The sequence below is a fragment of the Budorcas taxicolor genome, chromosome 10, assembly GCF_023091745.1.
Source record: "Budorcas taxicolor isolate Tak-1 chromosome 10, Takin1.1, whole genome shotgun sequence".
NCBI classification, from domain to species: domain Eukaryota; kingdom Metazoa; phylum Chordata; class Mammalia; order Artiodactyla; family Bovidae; genus Budorcas; species Budorcas taxicolor.
This window is the reverse complement of record NC_068919.1, coordinates 98,559,269-98,583,780: the sequence shown is the minus strand read 5'-3', so window position 1 is coordinate 98,583,780 and position 24,512 is coordinate 98,559,269. Positions and strand designations below refer to the sequence as shown.

Genomic DNA, 24,512 nt, shown 5'->3' with positions numbered 1-24,512 from the left:
AGTCCTTGTGCTGGCTTTGAAACTTTCAAATTCCATATCAAGTTTTAAAACCAGACCAACAATGCAAATGGTTGATGTTTTAATTTAATCTTAATCAAAATCTTGCAAAATTACTGAAAACAAAAGGCACGTTACTTACTCTGCTTATCACACTTTAGGTCCTTCTTATGACTTGTACATATAGTATGCAAAAAAAATAGTTTTGCACATCTATCAATACAGAAACTATAATGAATATTCTAATGACAAATGTCATCCTTCTAAAGAAGAGAGTACTACATTTTAACCTATTCACCATCTTTGATACCACACAGGCCTCCTTCAGGGTGCTTTGTATACCACCCTATTCACCATCTTTCATACCACACAGGCCTCCTTCAGGGTGCTCTGTATACCACCCTATTCACCATCTTTCATACCACACAGGCCTCCTTCAGGGTGCTCTGTATACCACCCTATTCACCATCTTTGATACCACACAGGCCTCCTTCAGGGTGCTTTGTATACCACCCTATTCACCATCTTTGATACCACACAGGCCTCCTTCAGGGTGCTTTGTATACCACCCTATTCACCATCTTTCATACCACACAGGCCTCCTTCAGGGTGCTCTGTATACCACCCTATTCACCATCTTTGATACCACACAGGCCTCCTTCAGGGTGCTTTGTATACCACCCTATTCACCATCTTTGATACCACACAGGCCTCCTTCAGGGTGCTTTGTATACCACTTTCTTCTAGAAAGGCCTGATGACTACACATTTGAACCCCATGAGATTCAACCTGTTTATTTGCCTAAAAGACAAGAGTTTTCTCTGGCTTGGCAGGGCAAACACCTGGAAATATTTAAGTTCTCTGATTTACAGCTCTCTCATCCCCTCTCCTTATTCCCACTTACTAGAAACCCTTAAGCTAAAAACTTCACTGGCCAGGAGCCCCCCCGCCCCCCGACCCAGACTTCTTCTTCCTTGGTTCCCTTCCAACCCACCCACCATCTCACCCAGTCGGCAGCTCTTTCTGGCTGCCTCTCCCCTTCTAACAAAGCTGATTCGGGAGATGTGGCTATCTGGCCAAGTCTTCCTTTCCTCCTCAGGGTGGCAGGCACCTCTCTCTAAAGACAAGATCTTTCCAAGCAGAGTCAGCCTCCTCCTTCCTCAGGACCGACAATCCCATCCATCACAGTCTTTCCGCACACTCCTGGCTCTGCGGATGTTCTGACTCCCTTTCTAAGCCCCTGGCTCCCCTTGCCCCCTCTTTGGTATCTCATCCTCTGGGTCAGTATTGGTTATTTCTATTTAAGCTCCAAGTCTTCACGAGTAGAGTGCCCTAGTTTTACACCTATAGACACAAAAGTATTGGAAATATAATAGTTTATATTTATGTACAAAGGTACAGAATGCCTGGTAGATTTAGCTATTTATAACAGTACATTAGATAGGTAGCAAATTTACTAATCTATAGCAACTACTAAGTAACAGTAATTAAACTATTCTCTAAACTAAAGATTGCAGCTAAACCTTTACCTGAGACATTGGCAATGCAGGATCTGGTTCCTGGAAAGCATTAAGAAGGTAGTGAACATCTTTAGGATAATACAGTTTCTAAAATAAAAAGTCTTAATGATTAACCGAGTATTTGTAGGTAGACTAAAAATCATTCAATAAAAACCCAAACATTAACTCTAATCCTTCCCCAAAAGTGCACTCAAGACTTCTGTATGACTAGTATTCAGGGAAGAGTGCTAAATTTTCTATTATCAGAAAATTCTAATTACTCTAACCTCACTTAGAGCACAGAGAAGAAATCTATGTATTTATGAAATTGCAGCATCTCAGGAATTAAAAATAATTTTACAACTATACCAAGGAAATTTTTTTTTATATTCAAAAATAAGTTGGTGGTGGTTAAAACATTCAGACTTTAATCACTTGGGGAGGAGGAAAATCCACATACTATAAACCCTTCTGCTCTGCATAAACATAATGGGATTAGTGGCTGAAGATAAAAAATTAATTCTGACTGTAATGTCCTCTGAGAAATGTTTGTAAATAGACTATGTAATATATATCGGTGCTAGGTGCTGATAAACTCGGGTTTTTTCCTATCCCAAATTAAATGGAAGTCCACTGGTTTAAAAAAAACAAACAGATTCATAACAAATTTATTTATAAAAGGTCTACACTCACATGTTTATAGTCAGCAACCTCTGAACACTCAATCTGCAGCATGTTTTACTAGGAAAGTTACCAAGAAACAGAAAAAGGGAAGAAAGGGGAAAAAAAAAGATCCTTGCTTTCTACAGCTCTAAAATCCAACAAGAATATCCTAAAATATTTAAGAATATGTGTGGAAGCAATATGTAAACCATCTGGTCACCGGGCAAGGATAAGCAATTTCTTTAGCATGACACGCCATAGCAGCATGAAAGGAAAACGATAGACTAGGCCAGAAAGGGAGAGTCCAGTGAGGCCCTGGTGGTTCAGATGCTAAAGAATCTCCCTGCGACGCAGGAGACCTGGGTGCGATCCTCGGGTCAGGAAGATCCCCTGGAGAAGGAAATGACAACCCACTCCAGTATTCTTGCCTGGAGAATTCCATGGACAGAGGAGCCTGGTGGGCTACAGCCCATGGGGTCGCAGAGTCCGGCACGACTGAGCAACTAACACTGGCAATTAGCTGAACCAAACACAAAACGGCAGCTTATAAGACACAGCAACTGCAGTTTTTCAGCGCCAGAGCCTTTCACACTGTTTCATACTCCAACACTTTAGACACCTGATGTGAAGAACTGACTCACTGGAACAGACCCTGATGCTGGGGAAGACTGAAGCCAGGAGGAGAAGGGGACGACAGAGGAGATGGTTGGATGGCATCACCGACTCAATGGACATGAGTTTGAGCAGACACCGGGAAACAGTGAAGGACAGGGAAGCCTGGCGTGGTCGCAAAGAGTCGGACACGACTGAGCAACTCGACTGAATGCCAATGTGCATAAGAAAGAGCTGGAAAAAGAACAGATCTCCGAGATCTCAGTCCATATTTAGAGAAAGATACCAATACAGGCAGTGAGATGACAGAAGAAATAACCCCTCTGTTCTTTTATTTATTGGTGTACATGTCTAAATGACCCATTATCTCATTTGAGTCCCACAACAACCATCTCAGGGAGGCGGGTAAGTGTTATTATCCATTTTACAGATAAGGATACAAATTCAGAGATGTCATGTAATTTGCTCAAGGTCTCACAAAGAAGCCAGAGCTCGTTCTTGCCAGTCCACCTTGGAGATAAAAAATGAGCTGGATATAACAAGGCAGGATTGAAAGATAAAGTGAAGGAGAGGTACAAGATAAGTTCCATATAGAAACGGGTAAAAATGTTCACTAGAGGTGATTGCAGACAACGTCTGACAAGGAAAAGAAAAGTTAAAGGAAAAAGGGCCACAGAGAGGAAATAGATGCGGGATGCCTGCTATTCGGTCAAGGGCACGAAGATTCCTCCAGCGGCCCAAACTGGCACCAGCAGCCCAGCCTGTGCCCTCTGCTCACTGATGAAGGCCTCCACAGTCTCTATGTCTCTGGGGATCACAAGGACGATTTTCTATGCGAGTAAAGGACATTGGGGAAATGGCGCGAAAGGAGAAGAAAATCAGAGGCTGGAAAGGCACAGAGCTGGTCCAGGAGATGTGGCTGAAGATGGAGACGAGGCTGAACCACAAGGGAGGCAGAGAAAACATTAATTCCACCACATTCTCCTGGCTTCCCTGGACAGGCACTGAAAACTTTCTATGGGGGAAGGCACATAATTAAATAGATTAGAGTACAATGTGGCAAATGCTATACTCAAGCCTGAACCAATTATCGATGACTTAGAGGGATGAGAGAAAAGCACAACGAGAGAGACAAGGAGATCAGAGGAGAGAGAGATGATTCTGGAAGTTCGCTGAGCGCCAATATTCTATGAACTATATTCATAATTTTATCACCATTTCACTGAACACTTTCCGCATAGATGTTTTCCAGGTTACCAACAATCCTTTAAGAAAAATAAAAATGGCAGAATCCTGCCTGCAAATACCTCTAGCTGCTGCTGCTGCTGCTAAGTCGCTTCAGTTGTGTCTGATTCTGTGCGACCCCATAGACGGCAGCCCACCAGGCTCCTCCATCCCTAGGATTCTCCAGGCAAGAAACTGGAGTGGGTTGCCATTTCCTTCTCCAATGCATGCATGCATGCTAAGTCGCTTCAGTTGCATCCGACTCTCTGCGACCCCATGGACAGCAGCCCACCAGGCTCCTCTGTCCATAGAAGTCTCTAGGCAAGAATACTGGAGTGGGTTGCCATCTCCTTCTGCCTATCTCTAGCTATACAGACAAAAAGAGCTCACTTACACGTGTTGATGAACTTAGCCCACACAACAGTCCTTTGAGACAGGCATATTTACATAGCCATTTGATGGATGAGGAAACTCAGAGGTCAAAGTGTACAGGGGATATTTGAGCCTAGACACTCTCAGCCAAGAGCATGCACTTAGCTTTGTACTGAGATCTTAGCAAGGCTGGAAGGCAGACTGCTGTAGGGTGTGGACGACCAAGGCTGGTCTGCAGACCCATCAGGAATGGCAGGACAACACAGGCAAAGAGTCAGGATATTTTAATCTAGAGATAGGGCAAAACTCTTTTTAAATCACTGAGACCTGGACCTTTGGGTCTCTGTCAATTATAGTTTTATGATTTAAATTAACCCACGCACAGGAGGAACCACAAGTTAGGTTCACTTGGTCTAGCGGATTATTCCCAGGGGCATCGGCACAGATGAGCAGAAAGCAGCAGCGTCAGCATCAGAAGACCTGGGCTTGACCCCCAGGGGGCCACTCAGCTGCAGGACCTTGAACAAGTCAGGTTTCCATGACCCCGTCCCCCTCTCAACTCAAGAGCCCTAGTGCCTACTTTACAGGAGAGCTTTAAAAATAAAACCCGGCACCTTAAAGACCATTCCATAGTTTTCAGAGTTCTTTTACATATACTGTCTTAGTTTATGAGGTATAAGGTGGTAGCACTTTCAACAAGTATCAACCACACAGAATTTCCTTATAAAAACATGTATCTAATGAGCAGGAACGCACCCAGCTATTAATTCCTTCTTCAGAACTCAGAACTGACTCCCAATTTATGGCGCGTCAAATCAAAACTTCCCCTTGAATCTCCTTCGGAGTGAGTAAGACGACGGAGAATAGAGGGCCACTGCCTAGAACCAGCACAAACTGATGAGCATAAACCTCAGTTCACAGCAGCAGGCTTCCTTCCTCCCGAGGGAACAGCTTTCCCTAGGTTGTTGCTATTACTTTAGGGAATTAAAATCTCCAGCTAGTTCTGAATGTGACTTCCTAATTGCCATCAATACTTACTCTGGCTAAGAGCCTAACCAGCTCTGCTCATAAACCACAGGGTCATCATTCAGAATTTAGCAATAACAGAAAGGGAAAGAATGTGAGAGAGAAATGAACGGATTTCAGAAGGTTTAGCGAGATTTAGTGACCAGGGAGCCAAGTGGGAATGTAATCTGTAAAATTCAGCAAAGTGAACTGCTCTGCAGTGTCTCGAATCAAAAGACTGTCTGGCTGTAAGTCTCCATGGCCCCAGTGAGGAAATAAATTAGGTAATCACACAGAAAGATGTTTATTTGGCTTGCAGCACCAGATCCTTGTCTCAAACAACTACTATCATACATCTCACTGGGGACCCCTGCTTCCCTACCGTTCAGCTAAGCCAGCGGCTTTCGGCCTTTTCTCCACACTCAGACCATTTACAGTCACAACTCTCCGCTGCAACGTCTCTCGTTATAAGCAGAGATTGGTGGTGGGGAAGGAAGGTGTGAACTACCCCCATTCTGAATCACAGCTCACCCTCCCACTCCCAGAGCCACTGATTCTAGCACTTTAAAAATTTACTGGAAATCTACCCCATTAAGAAAAGTATACTATCTTTAAAAAACACACACTACCTGAAAACCCTGTATGTTTCATGAACTGCTGAATGATACTGGAGCTAAAATCGGGGCTGCTTTTTTTCAAAGCCGTGAATCTGACATATGGAACACAAAGAACAATAATCAGATTAAGCAACTAATCGGGACGACCGACATGAGCTGTAAATGCAAGCATTCCCTCTAGGTCGTATTGCTGCACAGAAGGCCATTTTGCATTTCTCTTTTTTATATCTTACAACTTTTAACCACTTTCCCAGTTACGATTTAGGAAAAACTCTGAAAAGAGACAACACTTCTCTATGAACTGATTGTTCTTACTGTGTTTTGTCAAATGGGAAAACCCTTACGAATTCATCGGTTGTCCTTTGTTAACTGGTCAGCACCTTAGTCCTTCATGCTTACGGACCCTATCCTCTGTCCCTTACCACTCTGCATCTGGAAAAGCAGTTCAGAATCCATCTTTTTCAGGAGCCCTTCCGCACTGCCAAACATCACGTTATCATCTTCAACCTACCCGTCAGGCCTTCTGTACCCCAACACAAACGTTTCACTCTACGGAAACAAGCTAGTCCATAGCACATCATACCTCTCCAGCCAACCTGGCTACTCTGACATTGGCAAGACTCAAACTAAAATTCACACATCCTAGTAGAAAGTATGTGTGCGTGCTCAGCCGCTCAGTCGTGTCCAACTTGTTGTGACCCCGTGGACTGTAGCCCACCAGGCGCCTCTGTCCATGGGATTTCCCAGGCAGGAATACTGGAGTGGGTTGCCATTTCCTCCTCCAGGGGATCTTCCCGAACCAGGGATCGAGCCCGGGTCCCCTGCATTGGCAGGTGGAATCTTTACCACTGAGTACTTGGAAGGCCCTAATAAAAAGTACAAAGCACTCACTGGCTTTGACACGACACCAGAACCTTATCTCTTAAAGGAAAACTAAATGTAGAAGTAGTCTGAGGGGCGGGCTTCACTTCCCAAGGGCAACAATGTGCCACGACCGCGACGCTACCTTCATGAAGCTCCCTGGGCCAGCTTGTAAGAAGACTAGCAAAGAGCAATTCCGTTTAGAGAGCTTTTCCTCACCTGGGAGAAAAATAAGCAAGGCTAAAAAGCGAAAATTAACATAAAAAACAAAAGCTGTTTCTGTTCTGGGAGGGGAAAAAAAAAAGCAAGAGCAAAAATGAATCCATTCAGCACTCAGGAGAAATAGTTTCATTTCCTTTCTCTTCCATGTGTCCAGGCACTCAGAGTCACTCGTTCGTACTGAAATCAGCTGGGTGGCATAGAAACGGTACTTCAAGGAGCTGCAGGGGAAAAATAGTCTAAAATACAGACACCTCAAAAAACAACCAAACAAAGCCCATGAGGCTAAAGAGACATGCGAAGATGAACCAGCTAACTGCGGGCTGAGGACCATCTGCTTCTGCTCTGATCACGTATTTCTGTTAGCTCTTCATTGACTGCCAGTCTCTGAACTTCCTCCAGAGGAACAACAACTGGTGAGAAATACCAGTGATGATAATTACGACCAGAAATACCCTCCTGGAAGGATCCAGGAAGAAACTGCTCAACTGGTTTTTAAAAAAAAAATTCATCCTTGAAACAAGAAATGAAGTAAGAATGCCCCATAATGCAATCACACTTATTTGAAAAGGTGAATCCATTTAAAGAAAACTACAGTGGGGCTTTCCTGGTGGTCTGGTGGCTAAGGCTCCAAGCTCCTGATGTAGGGGGCCTGGGTTCGATCCCTGGTCGGGAAACTAGATCCCATGTGCCACAACTGAGACTTGGTGCAGCCAAATAATTAAAGAAATAAAAATAAGTATTAAGGAAAAAAAATAAAAAGAACCTATGGTGCTGAGAATTAAGATAGGGGCAGGGAGCGGCAGAGGCCATCAGGCAACTAGGGTGATCTTGGTAAACAGAGCGGAAGCTGGCACACATAAATAACACCCTCCCATGCACCTGTGAATGTGACTGCTGCACTCATTCAGCAAATATTAATAAGTAATGAGGGCACCCGTGTGCCAGATGCCTTGCCATCCCACACAGACCTGCCATCCTGGACTCACATGCTAAGAGGAAAAAAGAATTTGGGGGCTTTCAATCATAGGAAAACCTCCTTAAGCTTCCTAAAGCTCTTCATTAATTCCATCAGCACTCGAACATAAATATTGAAATTCTTTTTAATTAAGGAAAAAAAGCACGACTTCTTTAAGCGTGGGGAAAATCATACTGGAAAATGTTTCCAAAACAAAGTAACATTTGGATACAACACGCACAAATCGGTGCTAAGGAAAGCGCACCAGAGAGAGCACAGCACTGAAAGGCCGGCTCAAGGATAACCAGTAGCAGTGAGCCGTGCCAACTCTACAAAGGCCCAAGCCGGGCATCCGAGGGCCAGGTTGGTAAGGTAACATCATCTTCAAACTTCTGCTCCCGGCAAAGAGCTGCTCACCGTTCTGACAACATAAAGAAATAAACCACCTCGGCCTAACAAAAGGATTCGAGAGGAAAAGCATGTCCTCAATCTCTCCTAAATCTGGTACTGATTCTCCCAGGCCACCTCCGACACTCATAGCAGCTGAACACATCAACCCCTGCTCATAACAAAAAACCAGGAGCAAAGAATCACATTTTAAAAAACATTCCTAGGATATTAAAATCATGTATCACCAAGCTTTCTCGGTGGCTCAGATGGTAAACAATCTGCCAGCAATGGCAGGAGATCTGGGTCCGACCCCTGGGTCGGGACGATCCCCTGAAGGAGGGCATGGCAACCCACACCGGTATTCTTGCCTGGGAAACTCCACGGGCAGAGGAGACTGGTGGGCTACAGTCCACGGGTCCCAAAGAGTCACACACCACTGAGCGACTAACACTTCCACTTACATCACATTTTGAAGCATTATCTCAAATCTACAACAAACAGGACAGTGGCAAGAAGCAACAAGAAGTAACAAGCTCTTCTGCCATAATGATGTAAACCACGTCAGACGGGTAACCGGCGACACCAGTGGTATTTTCCAGTATGAGGTTGTGTCTGCTGTTCTTCGTCGCCATTATCAAAATTAGAACCACTAAACATTCCTGGTAACGAGTCTTAATTTTCCAAGAGGGCCAGCAAAGCCTAAAGGGACCCACATAAGAGACCAAGTGAAGAGATTCCGGTGATTACTGGTTTAGCTCTCAATTCAGGAGATTGTAAATGAAGTTCTTAACTTCTTCATCCTGTTCTCCCTAGGTACGAGGAAAGGAGTCACGGTCTCCTCTACAGCTGGGTCTTCACCAATAACAACGCCAAGATTTTGCCTATGCATTCCCAAAGTGACAACAACTCCCCGGGAAAAATTTGTACCTCAACCCCAAACAAGAAACCAGGCGACAAATAAGTTTTGGAATGATGCCTTAATCAAAATTAGGCAGGTTACCTTCCTTCCGGACTTCTCAGAGCCTTTAACCCAAGTACCCAGGTATGTCGAGTTCCTTACCGTTTAGCCGAAATCTTGAAAAAGGAACAGTAGATGAGAAAATGTACTAGGAAAAAGTCTGGAGACATAGATTTTTGAAAAATGAGGCTCCATACGCACCAAAGAAGCTGCATCGTATAGACAAAGGGAACAGGCTTACCGGCTCTGTAACCTCAGACCATTGTTTCACCTGGTGCTTCACTGGGCTCAACCGGCAAAATGGTGCAAATAGCGAAAACTTCCTAAACTAGCTGAGGATTAGAGATAACAGAAAACCCTCCGAATCAAGCCCGACAGAGGCTCAGTGGATACTCAATAAATGTTAGCAATTTGTTACCTACTTTGCAAGGCTATTCTCAGCAAAGAAATACACATAATTTATAGACTTCATCCCTGGCAAGTAGCAAGCACTCTATAAAAGATCACTCAACACTAGAGACCTAACCACAGTGCCCAGCACTCGTAAACGAAGCCTGAATTGCAATACTGAATGTCACTGTGACTATGCCATTAAGACGACAGACACAGAAAGCAAACTACGGTTACCAAAGGGGAAAGTGGGCTGGGAGTTGGATAAGTTAGGATTTAGGCAGTAACAGATACCCAACTGCTATATATGAATAACCCACAAAGACCTTCTATATAGCTCAGGAAACTATATTCAATATCTTATAACAACTTATATAATAGGAAAGAAGCTGAAAATATATATATATATGAATATATATATGAATCACTTCACTCTAACACCTGAAAACTAACACAAAAATGGTTTTTATAAAGATTACAATGTCTTAACTATTAATAGAAAACACTGCTGCTTTGCCTATAACACATTTCCCAATGTGACATCTCTCTAGGGTGATCTGACCCTCACCCACAGCCACAAAAGGAATCGGTGGTCAATTAAGTTTCATAACTATTGTATTCATCAAAATCAGGCAAAGTTAAGTTCCTTTTTGCAGAAATTCTCAGAGCCTTTAGTATGAATCTCTAAGTAGGGAATATACGTTTGCCAAATGCATTTAATGAGGAAATTTTCTTCCTCCAGGGACTGTTGTTCTGCAGAATGGAAACTACCCTGACTCAACGGAAAAACAATGTCTGGTACATCACTGGTGTGTAACAAACTCTGGTTGTACAAACTGTAAAGGGGTCCATATTTTGTCATGGTTCTCAAACAAACCTGAGGGTGGAATCTTTTTTTTTTTAGCAGTATTTCTGGGACGACTGTGCTAACAAACACACTCGGAAAAATGCTTGCCTACGGAAATGAGAGTCTTATTAACCAATAGGAACTAACCCAAACAGAACCTAGTTTAGCATCGCCACTAAGGAAGATTGTTCTAAGGGAGATGTGCTGTCTATCTGAAGGCCCAACTATTCTCCCTGACAGGCTCTCCACTATCCACTTGCTAGGAGCTAAGGCAGAGCGGAGCAACAACTGTCACACCTCCGTGAATGTAACTCTTTTCAATTTTCCTTTTTTCTCTAACATCCCCAAGCCAACACCACTAGAGGAAAAGCTGGGGAACTCGAGCTCCATACGTACATTTTGCAATTACTAGAGGCACTTTTCTCCTTTTTTGGACTCCTCCAGAACTACCTGACTACCGCAGCGGTGCCCCTCTCACAAGCGGCATATAACCGTTTTCACTCACTTATTTAACACTGTACTTTATTTAAGAGTAAACTACAATCAATGCCATCATTTCCTTCTTTTAGGGGGATTATTTTTCTCACCCCACCCTCCTAATAATAAAAGTATCTTTTCCCTTCCTAGGTTCTCATTCCCCTAACTTGAATTGTTTGCCTCAAGCTGCACTCAAGGCCCAGAATCCAAAGCTCCCCACTTCTGGACAACCATCTTAAGAGGAACTGGAAGGATTATACGTTTGATCCAGAAGAAAAAAAGGCAGCTATTTCATTGGGGAGGGGGGCAGCGAGTTACAGATTTTTAAGTTTATACATAACTGTTTTGGAAATTAAGAGGTAACAGGCAGCGAGCTTAAAAGCCCACCTCTACGCAAGAATATACGCATCACCGACTCGATGGACCTGAGTGTGAGTAAACTCCGGGAGTTGGTGATGGACAAGGGAGGCCTGACGTGCTGCAGTCCATGGGGTCGCAAAGAGTCGGACACGACTGAGCGACTGGACTGAACTGATACGCAAGAATACAGGACCTAACGGAGTTCATCATCTTTTCAGCGACATCTGAGGGTGGTCTCCTAGCTGCTGTTTTTCAGCATCTTTCAGCAGCTGAAGTTAGCGGAGGGCGCGGTCGCCGCAGTCAGGACCCAGAGGCCGCGGTCCCGGAGGACCTGGGCTCCACGCGTCCGTGCTGACCACGGGGTCACCCTCGCCCTGCGTCCTCCTCCCTGCTGCCCCCACCCGGCGGGGTCCCGGGGAGCCCCCGGAGCCCTCTTGCCAAGACCCGCAGTCCCGGCGGGGTCCGGCCGCTACCTGGTCACAAGGGGACTTCTCCAGCATCTGCGTGCACAGATCGGCGCAGAGCTGGAACCTCCTGCGCCTGAAGTAGCTCCAGGCCAGGAGCAGCGGCCCCACGTCCGAGCCCGGCGCGCCCGCGGGCGGCGGCGCGGGCCCGGGGCCGGGGCCAGGGGCCAGGGCGGGTGCGGGGCGCGGGCCCGGCGGGCGGGGGGTGCTGGGGGCCGGGGGGGGGCGGGCCAGCGAGCGCAGCGCTCGGGCTGGCGGGAGGCGCTGGGGGCGCCGGGACCGGAGCGGCCGTGCGGGGCGCGGGGGGCTCGGGGCGGGCGGGGCGCGCGGGCGTCGGCGTCCGGTTCCGCCCAGCAACGCCCGGCGGCGGGGGCCTGGCCCGAGAGGCGCCCCGCCTCGCGCCCAAGGACTGGGACCGGGAAACGCGCCGCGGGCGGAGCCCGGCTCTGGGGCTCGCCGAGCCTTGGCTCCAGAAACTGTGCACCTTTGAAAAGGCGACCTACTTCGTTAGTTTCGAGGCCGGTACCGCGCCCAAGCGGGCAGGCACTGACTGAGACACCTCTACTGGGGTCCTCCGCCCGCCCCGAGGACCCCGGTTGCCTAGCAACCGAACGCGCGCCCTCCGCCAGTGCCAGAGAAGTCCCGGGAGCTGATCTTCCAGCAGTAGCCGTCCTGCTCTTCCACTTCAGACATTCCTATACCCCTGTCACTTACCCCTCCGACTTCAGAAACACAGGGGACACCTTTCTTCAGCAGCATCCTGCCCACCAGAACTCCAAGCCCTAAATCCGCAAACACTCCAGTCTGTTTCTCTTAAGTCCTTCTCGCCGAGTCCTTGTGTCCCAATGAAAAGGTACATTGAGAACTGCTTATTCTCAAATGTATTCTCAGTATATTCTCAAATTCTTCATTTTACAGATGAGAAACTGGGATAGGCTCAGAGAAATTATTAATGTGCTGTCACATGGAGTTAAGGAGCTGGATTGTTATCTGGATCATTACAAACTGCTAATACCATTTGTTAACTTGAAGATGCCTTGGGGTTCTGGATTTATAAATCAGATATTTTTACTAAACAAAATAATGTAAGCAAAAAATAAATTTTTTTAAGGAGCTTTTAGAAACGCCGTCTCCAAGCACTTGTTTGTCAAATGTTCACTTGTGCACAGTGATTTCTTTATACAGTTCTAACTTTCCTCTGGAGATTTACACAGATGACAAATATCTTTAATGATTAGGGAAAGAGACGTGAGACCAAGCTAAATCCAGGTTAGCTTCATTATGTAGGGCCAGGGGATCTTTTTTCCTTGCCTTCTTCCTACCACAGTGGGTGAGGCAGGAGAAGAAATAGTAAGTCAATATTGAAGAACTTTCTGATCAGGTCTAAATCTCCTTTAGAGATCAAAAGCAAACTGACAACAGTTCTTAGCAAAGATAAATGATAATTTTCTCAAATCACGAGGGTACCACAATGACATTATGTTGAATCCAGATATATATACCTTTCATATATATCAAAATGACACCTTTCTAAACTCAGAAATGGGTTGTGAGTAGTTTTTTCTCCTTTACTAAGCAGTCTTTCTTGAATTTCTGTATCTTAGAGGCAATTAATTATCAGAACTGTGATTATTCCAGTTATTTATTGCAATTACTCCATTTTTGTTTCCCTGGAAGTGCTTCTAGAAATGTAACCTGTTCCAAAGCAGCAGCCCATTGCTTCTAGGGTTCAGGTTTTTAGGGCTGTGCATGCTGGAATTGGCAGTTGGACTCAATATTTCACGGGGCACTTTTCTGGTGCAATGTAAGTGGTTTCTATATAACTGATGCCCAACCCCTGTTTCATATTAGACAGATTTTCTAAACACTCAGTTCAGTTCAGTCACTCAGTCGTGCCTGATTCTTTGCGACCCCATGGACTGCTGTGCACCAGGCCTCCCTGTCCATCACCAACTCCTGGAGTTTACTCAAAAATCATGTCCATTGAGTCGGTGATGCCATCCAGCCATCTCATCCTCTGTTGTCTCCTTCTCCTCCCACCTTCAATTTTTCCTTAGGATACATTCAGATTCATGGAAAAGTTACAAAGATAATACAGAGAGTTCCTGTATCCCCTTCACTCAGGTTTCCCTGCTGTTAAGGACATTACTATGGCTCATATGGGAACTTCCCTGGCAGTCCAGTGGCTAAGATTCCATACTACTAATACAGGGCACCCTGGTTCAATAGCTGGTGAGGAAACTAGATCCCTTGGACTGCAAGATCAAACCAGTCAATCCTCAAAGAAATCAATCCTGAATACTCATTGGAGGGACTTATGCTGAAGCTGAAACTCCAATACTTTGGCCACCTGATGCAAAGAACTGACTCATTGGAAAAGACCCTGTTGCTGGGAAAGATTGAAGGCAGGAGAAGGGGACGACAGAGGGTGAAATGATTGGATAGCATCACAGACTCAATGGACACGAGTTTGAGCAAGCTCCAGGAGTTGGTGATGGACAGGGAAGCCTGGTGTGCTGCAGTCCATGGGGTCACAAAGCGTCAGTCACAGCTGAGTGACTAAACTGAACCGATGGCTCATATGACACAAAGAAGGAACCTACATTTTTCTAATACAACTTTAATATATGTATAATTCCAATCTTGTTATATAAATTATTCTTAAGATCTCAAACTTTTCCAGATAATTTTATAGACTCATCACATGTCTTCTTAACTCAATCCTCTTAATAACTTCTTATTTACTCACCAAGCATTTATTGAGTGCCCACCTGTACCAGACACTTTCTAAACTATGGGAATGTAGCAAAGACTCTCCTCTCTCATGGAAGGGAGAGAAAGTTATAGCTCTTGGTAAACTTGGATAGAGGAGCCTGGAGGTCTACCCACCATAAGGTGACAAGGTTCGACATGACTAAGCAACCAAACCACCACCACAAACTGGCAATATAAGGATTTTCCCTTAGCATGTTGTAAAAGTGAAGTGTTAGTTGCTCAGTCGTGGCCGACTCTTTGTAGTCCCATAGACTATAGCTTGCCAGGCTCCTCTGTCCATGGTCTTGTCCGGGCAAGAATACTGGAATGAGTTGGTGTTCCCTTTTCCAGGGGATCTTCCCAACTCAGAGATCCCAGGTCTCCTGCATTACAGGCAGATTCTTTACCATCTGAGCCACCAGGAAGTCCCCTTGGCTTGTTAGAGTATCCTATCTTAAACCACACTCCACAGTACACCCTTAGACACATCTCCATTAGAATATGGGACAAGACAGGCTAGCACCACTATTATTTAAGATTGTGCAGAAAATTATAGTCAATGCCATGAATATCATAATACATTTGGTTATTGGAAGGGCAGAGCCAAAGTTATTATTTGCCAAATGCAGATAACTGTCTTTCTAGAAAATTTTGTTATGCAGGAAAGCTCTTGGTGTTTTTTTTTTTAAATGTGTATTTTGTATTCCATAGTTTACTAGACACTGATTCAGTGATTTTTGAATGCTACCTTAATTGTATTGCAAATTATAGCATAGAATGAATGCTGTTTCTGGATTGTCTATTCAAGGCTAGTGATATGAAGGTCAATATTTAAGAAAGTATATCACAGCTTTAATTACTATAGCTCTCTTTATAAATCTTCACATTTTCTCAAGTGTTCAAGCCTATGTAAGCCTTTATTCACAGAAAAGCTATTTTATGCCATAAAGTTAGTCACAATCAAATATTACTGGCATTTCAAATACTTGAACAATAATTTTTCCTAAATTGATGGGATGTATTCTCTTCACACTCTGTTACTACCATTATAATGTCCAAGTTGAAAAACGCTGTAAAACTAGTGACTTCCCTGAAAATAATAAAATGCCTCTCGATTTCTGTACATGAGCTACCTTACATTGACCTCAAATAACTGACCAGCAGCCAAGACCCATTTTCTTCTCTCTCGTGACTCTCCAATGAAGTCGTCACCTGGTATTTTGGCCAAAGACTCAGAAATGTGAAAATACAATAGTTCAACGTTCCCTTTTATTCTAAATTTGCTTGTTTCAGCCTGAATTTCACAGGCAATTACACATCCCTGAAGGAGAGCCTCTAGGTGTTCTTAGGAACGTTTATCGAGTCTCTGACTCATATCACACACGACAGCCTAAACAGTTTTAAACTAAGCCCATAAAGAGAGGCTGATTGCATTCAATTGCTTTTTCCATCAAGCTTCTTGTACTCTGAAAATCAGATTCTGAAGTCTGAAAACAAATTAATTTCAACAATTGAAGTAAGCTTAGAACTCTATTGGTATAAATTCTATTTATGTGACAACCACTTCTGGCTCCATCTCATCCTCATTCCATTGAACATGATCTGAAAGAGTGCCTTATTTCTACTCATTGGGAAGGGGTCATGAGGATCCTTTTTAAATTATTTTTAAAAAGAAAAATAAACCTAGTCTCTTTTTTTAGCTAAAATAATGGCATTTTGATCAAACCAAAATCTACCTATCATATGGCATTTATATACAAGGAACCCTGGTATAAAAAGTTTAGATGCAAACTGAAAGCAGTGGTTTTCAAAGTGTGATATGCTCTATATTCTTACATCCCTGCTTGCTACTTTGGTCCGCCGCAAGGACACTTACGCACACTCATGGCAGAAGGGCAGTGAGTAAGGCAGTATCTTTGATTTGGCTAGAGTACTGCTCTTTAAAAAAAAAAAAAAAAGTTCTGAAAGGCTCTAACGCCACCACCCAAACTCTCTACCAAGATCTGAAGGTCCTGCAGGTCCTAGCTCCTGCCTGCTTCTCTGGCCATACCTCAGCCCCTCTGACTTGCTTACTCGGTTCACGGGCCTCCTTGCTGGTGCTTGTCTGGGCTTAGGGTAGTGTTTGCTGAGAGCCACACTCTGCCTCGAGGTAGCCGCCTACATCACTCTGTCCGTTCATAAAATTCCCCACGGATATATCACTTTATTAAAGAGGTCCTCCCTGAAAGCCATTCCCATCTCATTTCCCTGCCACTTTTTCCTTTGCAGCGTCTGTAACCACCTGATATATTTTACATGTATGCATGCATATATTTACCTCTCTCTCTACCCTTACCCACTCTTCCCCAGAAAGCAAGCACCAAAAGTAGAAAGCTGACTGCATCCTCAGTGCCTAGAATAGTGTTTGGACATAATACGGGCTCAAAAAAAAAAAAATTTCTGAATAAATAGCTTTCCTTCCAATAATATTACACTGAGTAATGCAAGTTCTGGTTTACTATTTAAGTTTTAAGATCTAACTATTAATTAGCATCTTGATAAATGTTAAGTCTTGGTAGTATAGATTATTTAACTGAACATAATATCTTATCATCAAACCAAACATAAAACAGTCATCTCAAGAATTTCTGTACCTTTATTCCAATCTCTTCACAATGCCTGGCCTTGGCCCTGTTAGAGTCAGTAACAGAGTGCTACCCTATGGCGTCCTTCCCAGATGGAATTCGGAGAGAAAGGCAATGAAAGGGAATCCAGAGGAGTCGTGTGCCTGGCACACCCACTCTCATTCCCAGCCTGACCGCCCATCCCTGAATCCCTGCTGGAACCTGAGAAGGTCGAACAGTGAGAGCTAACTTTTCCCTGCACGGTGGAACATATTTTTGTCTTCTCGTGAAAGTCCCATATTTATACTTCCTGGCGTTCCCCTTTTCCCTCCCTCATATTCTAAAAAATTTTCCACTTTACTCTGGACGTTCCAAAGTTTTAAGCATTTATAGAGTTTTGAATTCCCTTACATAATTCCTTTTCCTGAGGATACTGTGGCAGACTGTATTACTGTCCCGGTTATCCATTTATCCGCTCCTCTACAGGAAGGTTAAACATCTACCCACCACTGCCACGTGACTGCCCTGGTCCCGTTGACATTGGAGTTGGCCACATAACTTGCTGTGGTCAATGGATTATGAGCAGAAAAAAACCACAGAATCTTCTAGAGCCTTTATGGTTGTCTCTTGCTTTTTCTCCTCTGCTTCTTCAGCCTGAGTTTTAGGATGAAAAGACGGATTGAGCCAAGCGCAGCCAAGCCACAGCTCTGCACAACTGCCAACGTGCAACGTGAACCAGAAGGAAAGGTGATTGCTGAAAGTTACTGAGACGTTTGATCATTTGTTACAGCAGCAAAGCTGACAAACACTAATACCTTCACCATCATTTCTTTGTCTCCCATAATTAGATTTTGGACATCTACTTATACTAATTAGCAAGATGTCGCTAACTCCCACATGAATGACACTACTAAATGTTACTGAAAGTCATATAAAAAAGAAACAAATAAATACCCTGGTCCTAGATTGAAAGATCAGATACTGATGTTTCAGTTCTCTTCAAATTACCCCGTAAATTCTGTGTTTTTTTAATAACTAGAATAGTTGAATCTGACAATCATCAGGAAGAGTATCTTCCCACCCCTAAAAGTGAGAAAGAATAATTGTAAGGGGGGATTTGCCTTACAAGACATCAAAATCCTACAGTAAAGCTATAGTAATCACAGCAAGGAGGTATCTGAACAGGTTCACAAAGAGATCAATGGAATAGAATAGAGAAGCCAGATATGGTTACAGATATGTGACAGCTTAACATATGACCAACATGGTATTTCAAAACAGTAAGGAAAAGATAGCCTTTCCGGCAGATTGTGTAGGGGATAGTTAGCTTTCCGTTTGGGGAAAAAAATGAGTCAACTCACCAGTGTACAAAAATAAAGATCTCTTGGTTAAAACAAACTCCGAAAGTAAAAGAAAAAAAGTTAGGAAGACTTTTTTTTAATCTTGGGTAGAAGGAATCTTTACCAAACATGCCCCCAAACCCAAAAGTTGCCATTGAAAAGATAGGCTTATTTGACTATAAAACCCCTTTTAAACTCCTATAAAACAAAAAAAAAACTAAGAATAACATTTTCTTTAAATACCTGTAGCAGAGAAAGTATAAACATATTTGGAGTCAATCCACCTCCTATTAATCAGAGAAATAAAAATGAAAAGCAGCACTTATTTTTCACTCAGTAGATTAGGAAAAGTTAGAAAGATAAAAAAAGTTGTGTTGGTTAGAATACAAAGAAACCCTTTCATGCCCTATAGGCTTATTGGGGATTCTGACAATTTCTTTAGAAAATAATCTAAAGATTGAAATACAAAAAAAACCTTTGATCTCACTTTTACTTATTTGGTATTTTTTTTAATCTCACTTTTAGAAACTTAGCTTTCAAGGAGAAAAAGAGCACGCCCTTAATATATCTTCAATTTTTATAGTGAAAATCAATGTACTACTTTTACAATATAAATTTAAAAATTTAGTATCACCCTTCCAGTCTCCACCCCATGTGCACCTCTATTCTTTTTAATAGCCTTACTCGTTCCAGGAATGTCCTCCTCCTCCTTTACGAGTTATCTACCTACCAAAATTTAGGCCCAGCTTAAACTGTTTCTACTCACTAAATTTTAACATTCCTTTAGAGGATACTTGTGGTCCTACCTTACACAACATTTTTTATATCCCAAATTTAACCCGGGGCTTCCCAGATGGCTCTGTGATGAAGAATCCGCCTGCAATGCACGAGACACCGGCTTGATCCCTGGGTCCAGAAGATCCCCGGGAGAAGGGCATGGCAGTCTTCTTGCCTGGAGAATCCCATGGGCAGAGCAGCTTGGCGGGCTTCAGTCCATGGGGTCAAAATATAGACACGACTGAGCAACTGAACAACAGCTTCAACACTGCTGCACACCCTGGGCTCCAGTCTGGGCCCATTTCTTTCGGCTGCTGCTGGTGTGTGGCGTTCTTTACAGCTGAGCCGCCTGGGGAAGCCCCGCTTTTAGGCTAATGCTCTGAGTAACTGTTAAACTTGTTCAAGTTGTAACTTGAAATTTCTTCACAGCCTTGTAGCAGGGAGCTCAGCCGCGTGCTCTGTGACAACCTAGAGGTGTAGGGTGGGACGGAGGCCCGGGGAGGTGCGGGTGTGCATACGTTCACCGCGGATTCCTGGTGATGTATGGCAGAAACCAACACAGCATGGTAAAGCTGTCATCCTCCAATTAGAAAAAACAACAACATAAAAAAGTTTCCTCTTCACAGGCCTGCTCAGGAAAGAAAGGGAAAAACAAAAAAGGACTCACTGAATGATGAATTCAATGAGCCTGTTTACCCTGTCGACGTCTAAAACTCCTGTGACTCTACAGCTTCCGCTGTGTGAACCCTGTTGAAATATTTGTCAACAGAAATGATCAGATATTCTTAATGGTTACTTTTTATAGCCAAATTTTTATTTACAGTCCTGCATGTTGCCTGATTTTTAAAAATTAATACAGAAGGATAAAAAAACCAACCTCTCAGCAACAAAAATTAATTTGCAGGAATGAATGTCTTTTAAGATGTACAAGTATTCAAAATACTTCATTGTGACCTTTTAAAATAATTTTCAACCTGTAACAGATTAGCTGATTGTCCTTTGAACAAAGTTGATTACTATGAATGAGATTTTTATTCTGAGCATTCATAGAGAATGCTCTACAGAATTTAATAAACGTCATAAACAGACTAAAGATATTGCCACAAGCATTTGTTAATCAAAGATTAAAATAACATTCTAAGGCAATAGTGTGTAACCTTTTTATATCCCCCCAATCACCCCTCATCAAAGGCATGCCTTGAGAAATTATATGTACCAAACTATAGTTATTAATTTTCTATTTATTTGTCAATGCTTATGAATAAACATTTTATGTTAAAATTTCTTTAGTATTCCCAAGATACTAATATCTTGGGAATTAATTAATTGTAACTTTAAAGAGGAGAAACCCAGCAGGCACCACCTTAACCAAGCCATCAAAGTTAACCAGTAATGGAACACATAGTTAGCATTTTTCCTCTGCATACTATGTACTGAGATGGATACAACATTGTTTTTTGTTTTACTCCCCAAAATGTATAACCTGAATCTAGTGAAGAGAAAACATCAGATAAAACCAACGGAGCAAAATAAATGATCTGTATTCTTCACAGTGTCAAGATGATGCAAAAATAAAGATTCAGAAATTTTTTCCAGATTTAAAGAGACTTGAAAATTTAATACAGCATGTAAATAGAATCCTGGGTCAGATTCTAAAAATTTTCCTATAAAGGCTATTAATTGTACAAGCAAAATTCAAATAAGATTCATAGTTTAAACAATAGTATTGTATCAATGTTTATTTGGTGATTTTAATAATTATCCTATAATTATGGAAGAGAATGTCATTTTGGAAAACAATACACACTAAAAAAGGGAATTATGTCTGCAAATTACTCTGAGAGAGTTTACACACACACATGTGCATGTATATATACCTGTGTGTGTATACACATATTTCCTTACACACATATGGGGAGAGAGAATGGTAAGGAAAAATATAAGTGCTAATATTCAGGGCATCAGGAATATGGATAAAGATTAAAATGTACAGAAATTCTTTCATCATTTCTAACTGTCTAAAATTATGTTAAGGTTAAAATTAAAAATCAGAAGGACACAAAAACTTCAGATTGAAATTAAGTGACCATTGTATCCAAGGTGAGGTTTAGTTCAAAATGAGTTGATATTTTAGCTTGTGCTGGAAAGTATACAATTGCCTTTCTATAATTGAAATTGTATTAGTTTCACAGGCTTCTCATGATCCAAAGGCCCCAGAATGAGAAATACTGCTTTAAATCATCATTATTGTCATCCAGATTTCAAGTTGGTTTTAGAAAAGGCAGAGGAACCAGAGATCAAATTGCCAACATCCACTGGATCATGGAAAAAGCAAGAGAGTTCCAGAAAAACATCTATTTCTGCTTTATTAACTATGCCAAAGCCTTTGACTGTGTGGATCACAATAAACTGTGGAAAATTCTGAAAGAGATGGGAATACCAGACCACCTGACCTGCCTCTTGAGAAATCTGTATGCAGGTCAGGAAGCAACAGTTGGAACTGAACATGGAACAACAGACTGGTTCCAAATAGGAAAAGGAGTACGTCAAGGCTGTATATTGTCACCCTGCTAATTTAACTTCTTGCAGAGTACATCATGAGAAACGCTGGACTGGAAGAAACACAAGCTGGAATCAAGATTGCCGGGAGAAATATCAATCACCTCAGATATGTAGATGACACCACCCTTATGGCAGAAAGTGAAGAAGAATTAAAAAGCCTCTTGATGAAAGTGAAAGTAGAGAGTGAAACAGTTGGCTTAAAGCTCAACATTCAGAAAATGAAGATCATGGCATTTGGTCCCATCACTTCATGGGAAATAGACGGGGAAACAGTGGAAACAGTGTCAGACTTTATTTTGGGGGGCTCCAAAATCAGTGCAGATGGTGACTGCAGCCATGAAATTAAAAGACGCTTACTCCTTGGAAGAAAGTTATGACCAACCTAGATAGCATATTCAAAAGCAGAGATATTACTTTGCCGACTAAGTTCCATCTAGTCAAGGCTATGGCTTTTCCAGTGGTCATGTATGGATGTGAGAGTTGGACTGTGAAGAAGGCTGAGCACCAAAGAACTGATGGTTTTGAACTGTGGTGTTGGAGAAGACTCTTGAGAGTCCCTTGGACTGCAAGGAGATCCAACCAGTCCATTCTGAAGGAGATCAACCCTGGGATTTCTTTGCAAGGAATGATGCTAAAGCTGAAACTCCAGTACTTTGGTCACCTCATGCAAAGAGTTGACTCATTGGAAAAGACTGTGATGCTGGGAGGGATTGGGGGCAGGAGGAGAAGGGGACGACTGAGGATGAGATGGCTGGATGGCATCACGGACTCGATGGACGTGAATCTGAGTGAACTCCAGGAGTTGATAATGGACAGGGAGGCCTGGCGTGCTGCGATTCATGGGGTCGCAGAGTCGGACACGACTGAGCGACTGAACTGAACTGAACTGAACTGAAAACTTTTATAGTGTCTTAGAGGAATTATGCCTCTGCAAAGTTGACTATTTGCTTGCACATTGCTTTTAATGTTTCATCAAAGAAGTTTAACAAACCCTTTCTGAATTGCAATGCTGCTGCTGCTGCTAAGCCACTTCAGTCGAGTCCGACTCTGTGCGACCCCATAGACGGCAGCCCACCAGGCTCCCCCGTCCCTGGGATTCTCCAGGCAAGAGCACTGGAGTGGGTTGCCATTTCCTTCTCCAATGCATGAAAGTGAAAAGTGAAAGTGATGTCGCTCAGTCGTGTCCGACTCTTCGCGACCCCATGGACTGCAGCCCACCAGGCTCCTCCGTCCATGGGATTTTCCAGGCAAGAGTACTGGAGTGGGGTGCCATCGCCTTCTCCATTGAATTACAATAGCCATTAGCAGAAAAGAATGCTGAGGTATTGACCTTGTTTATGGAACTCTTCTAAATTCACTTATTAGCTCTGGTGGGTTTGGGGGGTGGACTCTAGGATCTTGTTCTTCTGAAGGTCATTTTTTTCCAGAGATTTTCTCTGTCTTTGCTCTCTTCAGTCGTTGGTCTGTGGTGTGTCCGGGAGTGCGTGTGTGTAAGTTCTAATACCCTTGAGATTCTCTGAGTTTCTTGGGTAGACGGTTTGTAATTTTTCATTAATTATGAAAATTGTTTCTTCAAATGAGTCTTCATGCCTGTTTTTGCTCTTTTTTCCCTCTGCTGCTGCTAAGTCACTTCAGTCATGTCCGACTCTGTGCGACCCCATAGACGGCAGCCCACCAGGCTCCCCCGTCCCTGGGATTCTCCAGGCAAGATCACTGGAGTGGGTCGCCATTTCCTTCTCCAATGCATGAAAGCGAAAGGTGAAAGTGAAGTCACTCAGTCGTGTCTGACTCTTAGCGACCCCACGGACTGCAGCCTACCAGGGATCCTACTATTCGAAAGCTATTCTACTATTCTACTATTTGAATAGTAGAATCCTCCGTCCATGGGATTTTCCAGGCAAGAGTACTGGAGTGGGGTGCCATCACCTTCTCCCTTTTCCCTTATGAGACTCCAATTTTATGTGTGCCGACAATTTGATATTGCCTCACAGCCCTTACATGCTCCATTCTCTTTTCTCTACTGTTCTTTCTCTTCATGCTTCATTTCGGACACTTTCTAATGCTTCAGTTTCAAGATCACTAATCCTTGAAGTGGAGGTGCAATGTTGAGATTTTACTTATACATGGTGTCGCATTTGTTGACCAAAATATTTTTCCCAGTAAAGTTTCTAACTTTAAAATATATACGCCATTTTATTACTGTCCTGTCCTTTATACGTCCCAGTTTTATCTTCTCTTAGCTTCCATGATCATATCTACTGTTTCTAAAACTGATGTATCTATAACTGGCTGTATTTACCTAAGAAATGTCCTCCTATATTAAAATTAGCTTAAGACTTAATACTTTGCACCTAAGTTTGCTTTTTTGAACAACCTATGATAAGTCTGCTTTTCTTTATCTTCCCTACATCCATCTGTTAAATGTAGTAGTTGTTAATGAAGGGTAGAATTTAAGAAAGTCTCATTTGATGAGTATGTTTATCCTATAATTCTTTTGTAATTTTTTAGATATGGCACTTAATTATATTAAAATATGTATCTATAATTCACTTGTTTTTATTTT

General features: G+C 42.9%; 1 protein-coding gene across 1 annotated transcript in view; it reads right to left on the bottom strand.

Annotated features, from left to right (window-relative positions):
* TTC8 (tetratricopeptide repeat domain 8) overlaps positions 1 to 12,606 on the bottom strand; it is a 64,446-nt gene extending 51,840 nt beyond the window's left edge. Inside the window, exons 1-3 of the mRNA XM_052647393.1 lie at positions 12,533 to 12,606; positions 11,923 to 12,397; positions 1,527 to 1,556 (exon numbers count right to left, since the gene is read on the bottom strand). Of these exons, the coding sequence (XP_052503353.1) occupies positions 1,527 to 1,556; positions 11,923 to 12,397; positions 12,533 to 12,606 (579 nt within the window). The remainder of the gene's footprint in view (positions 1 to 1,526; positions 1,557 to 11,922; positions 12,398 to 12,532) is intronic.
* Between the last annotated feature and the right edge of the window lie 11,906 nt (positions 12,607 to 24,512).